Source organism: Myripristis murdjan, chromosome 7 (genome assembly GCF_902150065.1).
Source record: "Myripristis murdjan chromosome 7, fMyrMur1.1, whole genome shotgun sequence".
NCBI lineage: Eukaryota > Metazoa > Chordata > Actinopteri > Holocentriformes > Holocentridae > Myripristis > Myripristis murdjan.
In genome coordinates, this window is record NC_043986.1 from 19,729,609 (window position 1) to 19,744,850 (window position 15,242).

A 15,242-nucleotide genomic window follows, 5' to 3' on the forward strand; every position below is an offset into this window, starting at 1 on the left:
ATTTAGCAAACAGAGCCCTTTTTCTCCCCTGCTCCTTCCAAAAAGAACTAATAAATTATGAATCACCGCAGGGAAATGCTGGTTGTGCGGCAATGCAGAAGGAGGCAGGTTATGGGGTCAGCTCTGCAAACTGCTGGGATCTCCCTGTTATGGTGGGAGATTGTGATTGTTTATCAGCCCACCACCTGTACCATCACTGCTCCACTTCCACTGCTTTCATCCTATCTTGGAAAACTACAACAAAGCCTGGGTGGTAAAAAGGGGAGGGGTTTGATCCTGGTATATTCCTGCACATCATGTAAAAAGCCTATAGTCCTTGTGAGCCTGTTGCTGGCTGCCCCCCATTATTGTGTCCAGTTGGTACAGGCCACAATGCTGTAGCCCACTATCACTCTCCCTCCATCCCTAAGCAGCTCCCTACAGCCCTGCTGAGCCTGTTTGAGAGAATGAGAGTGAGTGTGTGTGTGTGAGAGAGAGAGGCAGCCCGAGATGAAAGTGTTAAGCGGTAAGAGGGAAACCTAGGGAGAACAACAAAGCCAGTCAGTGGAGGGGGAAGCAGGCAGTGGATAGCAGAAAAAAGGCAGAGCAATTTAGAAGAAAGAGAAAAGGAGAGGGAAGGGAGATACAAGGTAATGTGAACGTACAGGGTTACATTTTTCTTGGCATCAAAAGTCCAAAGAGATGCAATGACCAGATGACCAGCCACTACACACACCAGCATCCTGTCCTGGAGCCCTGACAGGAGGGGAACACACCAGTCCACACACACACACACACATACACACACACACACTCAGTCAGAGGCAAGCACTCTCACTCATCCCACATTGATTGGATCATGTCGTCTACTGGCTCGACCAACCACAACAAGCGTCTGGCATGTAAGTAAACGAAAGAGTATAATGTATTAATTCCTTCCTCTGCCTCTGTAATGTGATGATACAAACATAAAGTTGAAGGCAAAGTGTTATTCATCAGTTTAAAAAAGTTGATGTAGAATATACTGTAACTTTCTGTGGATTGTTGTGCTGTAATATTTTACTTAATTTACTCTCAGTCCTAAACAGTAATCGATTATCACTTTATGCTTTAAGCTAAATCAAAAGAACACTTCTGCATGTCCTTGGCAAAAAAAAAAAAAAAAAAAATTAATACAAGATTGGATTAAAATGGTTAATAACCTGCAAATATATCTAATCATTTCTACATGTATCATGACTCATTTCTCAGGTACTTGTTGCTCCATTGTTTACCTCTTCACAATGCCTGAGTCATTTTGTCGAAGTATACCTTCATAATAACACAACAGACAGATAGCAGGCTTTGTTGCTGAAAACTATGACACAAGGAATAAATCAGACATAAACTTTTTAATTCAGCCTTTTACTAACTGAACAAGCCAAATGTCAAAAGCTGCTGCTGCAAAAGCCCTCTTAATTGCCAATTCACCAACAATTCAAAGCAATAAAAGTCACAGGTCACCTCTTATTAATCAGATCAGCCTGACATCATTGATGGTGGCGTGGACGCAGATGCGATCTAATAATTACACACAGTGAGGGGATAACAACTACTTCTTACCAGCCAGAGGAAGCAGGTCTTTACTTAGATGCAGGATGGACATGCTAACTGCTACCTGCCTGCCTGAGGAGCAGAGGCTGCCCTCCTAATTGCACAGCTGACCTCACATGCAGTAGCTCACTCGGGGAGAGAAGATGTGCAAGTTTATTGTGTGTTATTTGTGTCAAATGGACAATCTTACGACATTAACGAATGAGAAAACATGCCTGTGTGTGTGTGTGTGTGTCTTAATGTGAGCAGTGAAGTGGTGCAACACTGTATGTGAGCTCTGTGGAGGCGATTACTTAAAGGCCTGATTTGATTGACCTTAATTAGGGCGGCAGCGGGGAAGGCTCGAGGTCATCTTTGCATTTAGCCCTAACCGGAGTGCCTTAATGGCTTTGGGAATGGAAATGGAAATGGGAATGGCTTTGGGAATACACAATGCGGTTAGAGACTTCACCTCTCTCTGCTTTTGTTCTATAGGTGGTGGGTTGTCAGACTTGAAGATGAGAGTTGAGCAGATAGACGCCAAGACAAAACGGGGTGGACAGAGGGTTTGATCGCACACATATGTCATCAGTTCATGGCTCTACGCTGTGATTTATCACTGTATATTAGTCTCTCCTTTTGGCTTGAGCTGAGGGAGCCCTGCAGTGTGAAATGTGATGATAATGACTGCTAAGGGGGCAGGGCAGTGGGATTACAGCTGACCTGTGAAGGCTGTGCTGTATTTACACTCTGCTGCGTGTGATAGTATTATATGCTTTTGTGCTTATGGATCTATGTGTACGTGTTTGTGTGTGTGTGGGTGGGTGGGTGGTTGTGTGGCTGTTGTGGTGCAGTGATCTCACTCATGAATGATTTATGCTGGATAGACTGCTGTGGCTGAGAGGCGAGAACAGGAGAGGGATTGGCTCGGTAAATAATAGCAGTAATACCTAAAGATGATGTGGCTGCAGGCGGCTGAGAAACTGGGTGACACTATCATCGGCTCCCAGGGGGAATTCAGAGCTGCAGGAAAGGAGGGGGCGGAGGGTGGGCGGGTGGGTTGTTAACTGTCACAGTGATTGACTGGCCGCACAGTGCACCCACTTTTCCCTTCTGTCTGTCTAACTCTATGCCCCCCCCCCCCCCCCCCCCCCCCCCCCCCCCTCCTCTCTCACGCTCTTTCTCTTCTTCTCCTGCGCACACAAACATACTCCCACTCACTCTGTTACTCTGAAAAAAGCAAAGACGATCATGGGATTTCTTTGCACTTGCCACAGGGGGGTTGAATGGTGCACCATGTGACAATCTGTTTCAATAGGCATTTGTTCTCTGCCGCCAATGCAGCTCGCAGGACTCTTGATCTATTACTGCACCATTACTATGACATGGCAGGGCTAATGGAGCACATATTTACAGTGGGGTTTCATCGGCTGAAAGGCTGCGTGCGCCCACATCTCCCTGAAAAAGGTGCTATTAAGAAGCCAAAAAGAGGAGAGGAGGCCAACCATGGATGAATAAGCACATGGGTGAAAGGTAATCATGTCCTTCAGCTCCTCTAGTCACCTCTAACCTTGGAGTCTCACACACACACACACACACACACACAGTCACCACCGCTACAACCTCTACCTCCACATGCTGGGGTTGGATTCCTGGACATCCCAGTGATAATCTGATCAACATGGATCAGGACACAGTGTACAGAAAGAGTGTGTGTGTGTGTGTGTGTGTTTAATAGGAACGAAACCTAAGGACAATGCAGTAGCAAAAAAGGCAAAAGGAGGAAAAATCAGGGTGGATGAGAGAATGTGGACTAGACAGAGGATTTTTAGACACAGCACAAAGGAATGCAATCAAAAAAGCGGATGGAGGAGAAAGGAAAGGAAAGGAAAGGAAAGGAAAGGAAAGGAGAATGAGGAAAGAAGTGGAAATGGAAGGGAGAGGGAATGCAGAGAGCATTACAAAAGAAGAAATAAGAAAGCCTTTCCTCTTCTGTATAGCCATTAAGCTGATTTCTCACCCTTATGTGCTTGCCACAACAAAACTAACAGTACACTGCACAGTCACGATGCACTGTCGGGGTCTAATGGTGTAGGGTCTGCAGTCAGAGGATCGTGCCACTGTTACATAAGAGTAAGCTCTAGGTAATTGTGGTTCAGTGTGTGCGGTGAGATGGAGCAGGGATTGCAGGGTTGGAGGCACTGGCCTCACAGTGGATCACAAAGTGTCATGAAATGTCAGAAGGCAACTCCTCAGATCTCGCTAAGTATAGTGGACAACTTAACTAAGTTAATGTCCTACAAGGAACTCACACAGTTGTGCATCAGACGGAGTTCAGCGTGCATGATTTGTTGGACTGACTGATCAGAGTGTTGAGTGTTGGCTAAATAGTGAACAGTGTGCAGACACACCAGCTTGCTTCAGTAGCATCCTTCAAATCTGCTGGTGCTGTATTTTGCCCAGATATATATTTTTAAGGTTGCTGACATTGCACTAGCATGGCTTGGTTACACGCCATAATTTTTGCAAGGAACTGAGAATTAATGATAGGCTACAGTATGGCTGCTATGTGGACAAAAATGGCTTTGGTCGTTTATTGCACCTCAAAATGGTTTTGCTGATGGTTACTACACTGTTACTAAATAACAGTCATAGGGAAGGGGAAGCGAAAGGCGCCTCTTGAGAATTTGTCCTTGCTGGCATCACACTTTCTTAAATCTTAAATCTCAAATATAGATTAGATTTGATATTAGTATGACACTACATACAATATGTTTCTCTAAGAACAATGCCATAAGAATGATTGAATTTGTTATTTTTTGACTAAAAGGAGCTTCATGTCCCTACTGATGAGAGTGATGCCCCCGGCCACAGGTCAAAAAGTGCCAGTGAGAATATTGTCCCAAATAATCCTCGAGTCATTTTCATGTCTGCTCAGTTAAGTATAAATAGCTTTATAAGCCCCAACAATCCTGTCATGTTTTATAAAGTGTAAAAAATCCTATTTAATACTGGAATAGGCTTCAGCTCCTTGTGATCCTGCATAGGAATAAGCAGGTACAGAAAATGAATGAAAGAAAGAATGAATGAATGAATTCTGTTTATCATAAATTTAATATTATTTCATTAATAGCTATTACAAAAATGACTTAGTCTTGGAAGGGATAGAAAGTAATTGTGTAATAATCCACCAGAAATGTTCTCTGAAGGGTTTAACCTTAAAGTCAACACACAATTTGAATTTTAACTCCTGGCACATCTCACGGATGAAACCGACTGACAGTAAGACAATACTGTGTATTTATGTAGCCTAAATATTATAATTTTAAATATTTAAAATATTATAAGACCAAATTCCATATTGTTTCTCCCATTATCTGAAGCACAAATTTGTTGTTTGCAAATGTTATCAAATATTTTACCATCATTTAACAAAGACACACAAACTTTACTCTGAATGTTAATCTCTGCCATGACCTCAGTGCTCTTGCCTCACCACCAATAACATCCAGTTAATGGATAGATACAGTACATTTAATAGAAGGCAATGGTGGCTGTGTTTACATATTCCCAATTAGCTTAGATGACTGGCGAACTGCTTTTAAATGTGTTTTCATAAATAGTGTAAGAAATGAGCCAGGAGGAAACTACTCTACATTTCTCCTTCATGATTTCCTTAAAAGCGTCGACTGTCAGTGTTGTGTAAGCACATTTGTTAGTGGCGTATTGTGAACTGTTGCGTAACAGGGCCTCATGTCTGAGAGGCGCATGACATATTTCTGTGTGTGAATGCTGCAGGGAGTGTGGACATGTCTTCCCTCCATTCCTCATCTCTCCTCTCCTCTGTTTTGCTCTTTAATCCCTCGCCTCGCTTTTTTCCTTCTTTTTTATGCTATGTCTTGTAATATTCCCAGGCTGACTCTTCTGTAACAAAGCATCAGTGAGCCATCACATCTGGTCTCTGTTCCTTGACCTACCGAAATCCTTTACATGTGACCTGCATTTCCAGCCCAGATTAGGCTAAAGCAGCAACCACGTCAGATTCAGCTGGGTGGCCTTCTAGTGTTTAACACCCAGGACAGGTTTATTTACCACTGCCCTTGCATTTGCCGCCATGTGGCTGATGAATGAGGAGCTGAAACATTTGCATATATGCTTGTGAGTTCAACTATTAGTCCACCCGGTAAATCTCTGAGTCACCCATTCACTGGCAGTCAGCAGGCGTGCTCGCCCTGTTCGTTATGCAAGGCTTGCTCATTTTCTCAAGATGATTTTTTTCCCCTTCTGTGCACTATCTCTGAAGGACCTTGTTGGAGGAGGTCAGCTTATGTAAGAGTTATAAGGACAAGTAACTTTTTTAGCTTAGATAACCAACACAATGCATATTTGACAGAGAAAAATGCTGCATTTGGTGTAGTAATTGTGGGCTGCTAATAGCCTCTGTCAAGAGCAAGGGATTCCCCCCTAGAGGCCATGAACACCATCTGTACCTCAGAGAGAGCATGGTAGTAGATAACCTTAGTCTCTTTGCATGGGGGCATCCTACATGTCCTCTATAACAGGATGTATAGAAAACTCAGAGGTTATCAGGATGAGTCAGCCTTTTACATACATGTTGTTCTCCTACGCGGGTACTGGCAGATGGAGACATGCAGCCATGTGTGGGCTGACCATGTCTATTGGCTGTCCTCAACCTGAGTAGTGAAATTTGATTTTTAGAAAGAGAGGGGAGGGGAGAGAGTCAGAGGAAGGTGGGAGTCATTGATTCAGAGGGCAAAGTCAAAGTTTATGTAGACTGTGTAGTTGAATCATCGTCAACATCATCATCATCATCATGCTAAAAGCTGGAAAAGTCGTGAAGACACAGTAACCTTCATTATAGAGGCACCGTATGCCCCTTTCCCTGGCAGTGCAGAGTAGAATAGGATACAGTATGTCAAAAAAACTAAATTTTGGTAGTTGATACCGGTGAGTCCCTGATTTGATACTTGGATTTGATACCATGGCAAAAACAGAAATCCCATTCAGCACATGCTCTTTCATTTAAAAAACTTTGTATAAACACGAACTAATAAACAGAAACTTTATGGGTTTATAAGAACACTGAGTTACAGGTAGCCTTCAAGTAGAAGACAAAGCAGCCCAATTTAATACTCATTTCATACCAGAGGAATTGCGTGAAATGTGAAAAAACGATGTGATTATGTGCTCACATATTGATTCAACAGGCCTGTAAGCATGACTTACACTTCAAGTGTTTCAGGTATTAACAACAAATAGGCCAAAGCTACATTACAATAAAGACACTGCGTCACAAAGTGAGGCATCCAGTTAGTCCAGTTAGAGCTGGTATGATTTTTGATACATTTGATTCTTGTGATATTCCTACAGTAGCAGTATCATAAAATAATGTCTGTGGCCTTCATTTACCTCAACAAATTAAGTGCCATGCTTTCATTAGAAATTGCCTACCATTATAGATACACCATTTTCCTTTTGGGAGCTAGTATGTAGTAGCGATAGTTCCAGAAGATGCCGTGCAATTCCCTTTGAAGGCATATCCTTCAAAGCTTCAAGCCTAAAATATGATATAAGGATGTGATATTAAGTACTACTGTGAGTGCAACTATAACTACAGCTAGTGGTGATTAAAAACCAGGGTAGTGCGTACCAGTCCAAGCAGTAGAGATATGTGTGCATGGCTGTGTCATATGATAAATATGTCTGTATGTTGCACATTGTGTATGAAGCTTCTCATCTGACAGTAATTGTGATATTTAGTTATGAAATTTTACGTTATAAACATTGCATGAATTTAGACTCCTATTTGGTAATTCTGCATACTTTCTCCCCTTTTATACCAGATTTTATTTACAGAAATACACAACGCTTTCTTGCAATTGAGTCTTTTTGGAAGTTTTATGTCATTCACAATGTTCCCAGTTACTTTATCAGCTGTTGAAATAGAGCTGGAGAGACTGTGAGGCACAGAGCAGTTTCTTGGCTCCCGAGACCTCTTGAATGACAGAACCCAGGGCTGTCAGAGAGCGTGACAGTGGACACAGATCCCTCCAGGGCTGAGGAGGAGTGATTGACAGACTTTACACAAGAGCTGGGCCCACAGAGACTGAGCTGACTGATGGGCAGGCTGGATGACATGGATGTGCTGCCTTGTTTATTTTCAAACTGAAGAAAAAAGGGGAAAAAAAAGAAAAAACAAAACAAGGGCTCAAGAGGTCTGCATACAGCCGTGTAAAAGTGAAACCTCGTTACCGCATCTCGTTGAATCCTACACACACTGACTGACACTGTTTCTCAAAGCGGGAGTTAATTTATGTGACACATGCACACACAGATAGGATGTGCACATGCAAGTGGGTGCACAAACTTCCGTGCACACACATACACAGACAAAAGCTCAAATGAATCGGCACACACACCCATCTCTGCTCACACTTAGATGCAGTACAACCTTTAAAAAAAAAAAAAAAAGCAGCGGTGACATGAGTCAGAGTGTCAGCTCTGACAGCCAAGTGGGAGTGCATAGTGTGTACTGAGCAGAACGTAACACAGTTACACAACCACAGCTGGTTAGCGTGGCAGAGGTCAGTGCTGGAAGTGGGCCTGAGGACAGATGTGCTGCTCTGCCTCTGCAGCTTCCTCACTCCAAGCTTTTTCCCTTGCAGTCTCTCTCCTCTGTCCCCTCTCGCTCCTCTACATCCCCCGACTGTCAACCCCCCTCCCAACTCATTTCATGCACAATTTCCTCTATCATTTGATGTTTCATGATGTTTTTATGTATTAACATAGCCTATGACTTGTCACCAAGATGACTGGGAAACCAAAGCCCAAGATCAAAGATGTTTGAATCACAATTTCAAGCAGTTTCTTTTCGCCCTCTGCTGGTCTGAAAAGTGTACTGGTGATGATACACACATGTTACAGTAAATGCCTATGCATATGTGCCAATGTATCACTTATTAGATGAGAAAGATATAGTCTGATGAAGAAAAAAATTGAGATCGTACAACACACTTGTCCAAGATGTAAATTAAAATCAACTAAGTCTGAGGGTTCAAACAAAATAATGTATTTCTATATAGCGAGCCAATAGCCATGTATGGTGGGAATAAGAGAATGACTTGCATGAGAAATCTATGAAGTCTTTATGGAGTCCCACCTACTAAATTAGCCTGCAGCTAATTTTGGGAGTTTACTGGGCTTACATGCCTCGCACAGTACGCTGTAATGGGCATGACGAGTTATAATAAATGATGTTGGCAGGCAGTTGGCAGACCATGTATCTTAAACCACCATGTAGTTTTAAATTCAGTCTTTCAGTGTTTTTCATAGAAAGATAAATAGATAATCTCTTCATTGTCCACAGATGTAGAAATTTGCCGTTGGCTTCACAAGTTGGTTAAAAACACATCACAGTAAATCACAAAAATTTATAAATTATAAAAACACACAACATGCAGAGTACAAACAACAACAACGGACACAATTCCAGTGTGAATGGCGTTTATGAGCTTAGCAGAGTTATTGCTTTTGGTATGAAAGGCTTTTTGTAAATGTTCTTGGCTGCTGCAGCGGCTTTATAGCGTCTTCCCGAGGGCGGTTTTATGAATTCTTTAAAGAGTGGATGAACAGGATGAGACACAATATTTCCAGCTTTTTGTTTCACCTGCATTTAATATATACATCTCAGCTGTCTCTACTCTTTCCCAATAATTTTACTGGCCATGTTCATCATTCAGGATAGTCTATGTTTCTTCTTACAGCGCAGGTGGCCTCACCGTGAACACATAGTAAAAGTTAAAACACTTTCAACTAGACTTCTGCAAACAGTCTCTAAAATTTCCCTGCTTTTGCCATATCAGTCCAGTTTCCTGATTGGATACAAGCATTGCAATGCTTTTGTAAAAATGTATTTTAAGTATTTAAAGACCTCTACTGCTTCAACAGGCTGATCATTGATAAGAGCAGTTACTGTAACCTAAGATAGATAGATAGATAGACAGGTAGATACACACACACACACACACACACGCACGCACGCACGCACGCACGCACGCACGCACGCACGCACGCACACACACACACACACACACACACGCACACACGGATAAATAGATAGATAAATAATTTAGTCACACTGGTACTGTTAAGAAAAAAGTCACCTCATTTGAGCAAATCATTTAAACAACTTGGTTTACACTGGAAAAAAAGAGAAATTACCTCCCCCTGCTGTCATATTTTTTAATTTTTTTTTTTTTTTTTTTTTTTTTTTTAAAATAAGATTTTAATCAATATTTGATTAAATGCTAATGTTGGGTGTGTGTCTTACTTTGCAGCTGAGGCAGACAACTCTCAGAGGGTGCTGGACAATGACTCCACTCAGCAGCTGAAGCTGAGAGAGAAACAGCGCTTTTTTGAGGAGGTCTTCCAGCACGACGTGGATGTCTACCTGTCCTCTTCCCACCTGCAGATTGACTGCAGGAAACGTGAGTGACTGTAAACACTTACATGGTTAACTCACACCCTTTGGATCCAGATAACCATGAGGTCAAGTCAAGTCAAGTCACTTTATTTATATAGCACATCTAAAAACAACAAGAGTTGACTTAAAGTGCTTTACAAATGCAGCAGAAGGGTTTAAAGTATGCTAACCCAATGAAAAACAACTGGTGAGTAAAAAGTGTGCTTGGTTTTGAAAAGTAAAAACAATTTCCATGAAACGTTCAGATAAAGGGGAATTTTACCTTGCCACTGTCGCCAGGAGCATGCTCAGGAGGGAATCTGTTGGGTTTCTTTGTTGTTGTTTTTTTTTTTTTTTTTTTCTTCTGTAATTTGTAGAGCGTGGTCTTTACCTGCTCTACCTGTAAAGCGTCATGAGATAACTTTGTTGTGATTTGATGCTATATAAATACAGATTGATTGACTGATTGAGATCCCTCCTGGTTTATGGTCTGTTTTTTGGGTTTTTTGGGTTTTCAGTAGGAATAGCAGGTGGAATAACAAACTATTTTTAGGTTCTGAATACATTTGTACATTTTGTTTAATTTGTCACAACCCCGAAATACTCACTTCAAATGAAAGTGACAATTTTCAGTTAACTAGATTTGGGATGATTTTTAGATTATTGGGGTGACAGTGACTCTCAGGGTATCACCTAATAACTGTGTCACTATTACGCCAATGAAAGCAAAATCAACACTTTAATGTTTGAAATGGCTTATTGATATCAGTATTGTGGTACTATACTGTGTATTTATACTTCATTCTGTGTTTGACTGCAGTTTGACTGTTTGACTACTGTGTTACTGCAGCCCCCATGGGTAGTATCTCATCGATGGAGGTGAACGTAGACATGCTGGAGCAGATGGACCTGATGGACATCTCTGACCAGGAGGCGCTAGACGTCTTCCTCAACTCGGGCTCTGGAGCAGATGAGGGAGCGCTGGCATCCCCACTTCCAGGTACACCGATTCCCTGAAGGCTACACGGGAGCCACCTCCGCTTTGGTTGCGTGGTTTTGTATATCCTCCAGATGTTTTTCACTGTCACAGGTTTCTCCACAACAGGTGCGAGGTAATTTTGCCTGTGAATACATGCCTAAAAACTCCCCTGGTGACTCAGAATCTCATGTTTATAACCAATAGCCTATAACCCAAGATGTTATTGAGTACATCTTATTACTGAGTTTTGTTTTTCCACATAAGGTATGAATCATATGACATTCTAGCTGTATAGGTAAATTTTTAGTCAGTTTTAATGGGCAAAACTTTTATTTTATTACTATTTTTTCACAATGGATAACCATTATATGAAATTTTAAATTAGAATGGTGACGACAGCATATCATTTTGGGTCTACTTGACCCACCACATGCTTGTGATTTCTTTGGCTGTCCAACTCATAAGACAAATGGATGATTCAGTCTTTACATCCACAAGTGTAGTCTAAGGAGGCATCATGACTAATCGTTACCAATAATACCTACAGCAGAGTCATTTCAGAACAGTTATTTAGAGTTCTGGTTATTCATCAGTGGATTTTCAAAGTTTAGTGCTTTTGTAGGTGTCACCATTATCTATTGATGGTATAATGATACTGTGAAATTCAGTAGCTGGTGTTGACAGAACAGGAATAGCTATGCGTTAATTAGTTCTGTCTAATGTCTGCTGTTCCACCATCCACAGAGGGAGAAGATGAGGAGGAGGATGATGAGGATGAAGATGCAGAGGTCGTGTACCGGGAGCGCGTGCCTTTGAAACGGCAAAGTGAAGTGCATGACGGGGCAAAGTCTCGCATGTCCTCCACTTCATCTGGCTCCACTGACACCAGCGGGGGCGGAGCTGAGACACCTGTGATCCAATCAGACGACGAAGAAGTCCACGCCGACACGCTGCTGTTGACCTCAGTTCCCCAGACACGAGATGAGGAGACAGAGGAGGAAGAGGAGGAGAAATTCCTTGTAACTTCGACGTCATAAAGACTGCATTTTGCTTTGTATGAATATACCAAGAGAGGGTGAAAAGAATCAGGAAGGGGGATGTCTCTCCTTCTCTCTTCTCCCCAAAGGAAGCCCTAGCATGGTCGACCAAGTTTTGGTTTGCTGTGTCTCTTTTGATTATTTTCTTTCTTTATTCTTTATGACTAAACCCACAACAAAGTTACTATAAGTGCATTTGTCTGTAAACCACTTGCCATTGTTGACATAAGTTCCTGTGTATGAGAGGTGAACTTCCAAGGAGCATTCGGTACAATCTTAAATTTAACCGCATTATAAATGAGTCAGCTCACTGGCATGCATTCACTAGCGATGTTTAGGCAGAGCGACCTGATTTACTGCTTTGGTTTCTGTTACTGCCTCAGGGTGTTTTCCTTACTATTGATTTTATGTCTCAGTAGCACAAGTGTAAGACAGTGTACCATTTGGATGTAAGGTACTCCTCTCATATGGGTGACACCAACCCACCTCGTGGTTGTACCCAAGCACCATCCTGCCCTGCGGTGAGGGGATCTTATCCAAACAGAACGGTGGCCATTTTGACATGAATAGCAGGGTAAACACGGCAAGTCAAGTCCACACATCAATACTGAATACACTGTTTTCCAAAAGTTTGGTTTCAGCGATGTAAAAGCCAGTTTGTGTGTGAACAGAAGGCAAAAAAAACTTCATTTTCAAAAATCACCATGTATGTGTAGACTAGGTCTGGGCCTGTATACAAATGAAACACAACATTAACTAATGCCATTAGTAACACCGATGTTTATTCTGCTATTTCATGTCAATATTAAAAAGGTCTGTGTAACCATCTTTTTTAGTCTATTGTTTAAAAATATTTCCACTTTAGTCGTAGTCTCAATGGGTGATTGGCTTCACAGCAAAATGAAGTACTGAAACTGAAACTCCATAAGGTTCAGGCAAGTGGCATCAGACAAATCCTCACAGTAACCATCTCATGTCATATCCATCACAAATTCAACATTTGCAGTGTCAAGTCTAGCAGCCACTTCTTGATTCCGTAATGGCTGGAAGTAGAAATATATGATTCTTGTTTTGTGATTTTTAATCATAACGAACAGCAGGAATGAGGCATGATGAGCAAAACCCAGGATGAGCTGTATTATTATTATTTTATTTTATTTTATTTACAGTAAACTGTGTTCCAAAGCCTGTAATGGCCCAATTGCCTAAGTGATGTCACTATAAATCTATTCTCATGTACATGTGCCCATTATTTTCGATATCCCAAATGGGACCGTGCTTGTAAATGCATGCCATGTTGTTCTTGTCAGTGGCCATGCTCTGTGTTTTCAGCCATACAGTTATGAAGTGTCGTGTCAGTGGACTGCGCTGTGGCTTACAGTCCAGAAATATGATCTATGCATGAAAAAATGGTATGTTGCTTCTATCCTCTGTATGAGATGTAATCTGACAATTGCACATATATGCCTACAACATGGAGACTTGGAACAGTGAGTGGTCCAGCTGACACAGATTTGTTTGTTCATGTGTGTGTGTGTGTGTGTGTGTGTGTGTGTGTCTGGAGTAATCAAGCATTAGTACCGTAAAGGAATGTTGCGCATGTGGCTACATGTAATAGTACCTTTTGATAGCAGAATATTTGATGCGTATATTCTCTTCCTTATTACCTTGCCATGAGTCACAGTAAATAAAGCTGACAGCTGAAGTTACCTCCTGTGAAGATTACACTTACACTTTCCTGTGTCCACTATTGTTTCTGCTTCACTTGCTGGATCTCATTTCTTTTTTTTTCGCCCTCTGTTTAACTCTGTTTGAGAAATGAGAGAGAGTGGATTGGAGTGGAATGCTGAACATGTTGTCATTACATTTTACAAGAATACAGGCAGCGCCGCGGAGAAGTGACGGAGGGTCTGTTTCTCTGTTTAGTGCAGACATACACTGATTAGTCTCACAGACAGACAGACAGACAGACAGGCAGACAGACAGACAGACAGAAAAATAGATAGATAGATAGATAGATAGACTGATTGATTCTTTAAACTTTAAACAAGAATTTACACTGTCAACCAGTGAAATCTGACTTAAATTTGATTTAAAGTTTCAGTAGAGAGTGCTCCATCTGTTTACGCTGGGAAAAGAGAGTGAGCTGCATGAGAAATCCACTCCTTAGCCGCTGTACATGTAGAGTCACACATACTAAATTAGCCTACAGCTAATTTTGGGAGTTCACTTGGCTGATTTCTTTGCACATTATTTTATAATGATCGTGACTAATTACAAGAAAATGTGAGAGTTTGGCAGCCAGCTCACAAAACTGTGAATCTCAAACCAGTGTGTAGTTTCATATTCAGTCGTAACCCTCAGATGTGTCAAGTGATTGGAACTTACACTCTTCCATGAGTGGGTCAAAATGACCTGTATTATTTATGAATGATCTGATCTTCATCCTTGCACAGCAACAATTTATAATTTAAAATATGCCTAAAATTAGGCTGCAGGTTAGTGGCCTTGCAAAAATCTAAATCAAATGTCCTCAGCCAGAAGCCAAAGCATTTGCACATCTCTCTTGTAGAAGCTTTGTGGCAGAGTTTCAGGAGCAGGAACACACCTCAACCAAACCAAACCTCTTCTACTCTCAAATTCTGCTGCCCTCCCTCCTGCGCTACTTCTCTGCTCTTCTTGTTCCTTGTTCCGGTGCTAAGGAGGGTCCCTCATGCCCGGATGTTACGGCGGACTCCCTACTGAAGCTTCCCCACATGCAGTCAGCAATCCAGAGGAACTACAAGCAAGTTCAAGCCTCAAACAATCATCATCATCTCATCAAGAAATCATTTAAAAGCCAACTGTTGTGAACCAAATCATACAAATAAAGTTACAAATATTATCATTACTAACTACTAACCAGCTAATGTAGCCACATGGTCTTAGCTGGTGATCTAAAAAGGCTGATTTGATTACAAAAAAAAAAAAAAGTACAGTGTTGTACAGTTGTTACCAATTTAGTGTCATAAGAGTTCCAGCAGTAAAGAAGAGGCATATAATATTAATAAGAATATAATATTATATAAAAAATAATGTGTAAAATAGTCTTGATAAGTGGTTACACTACTGACATTTGAAGTGTGCTCAAAAGCAAACAGGATTTTTACTTAATAAGGATCAAATGTTCCCATGAGATTCCACAGGAACTGCA

General features: G+C 41.4%; 1 protein-coding gene across 1 annotated transcript; it reads left to right on the plus strand.

Annotated features, from left to right (window-relative positions):
- Positions 1 to 447: 447 nt before the first annotated feature.
- LOC115362694 (dysbindin-like) lies at positions 448 to 13,758 on the plus strand. The gene is made up of 4 exons (XM_030056732.1): positions 448 to 881; positions 9,909 to 10,058; positions 10,884 to 11,033; positions 11,757 to 13,758. Exons 1-4 carry the CDS (start codon positions 839 to 841, stop codon positions 12,047 to 12,049), a joined length of 636 nt encoding a protein of 211 aa, XP_029912592.1. The 5' UTR covers positions 448 to 838; the 3' UTR covers positions 12,050 to 13,758.
- The last annotated feature ends 1,484 nt before the right edge of the window (positions 13,759 to 15,242 follow it).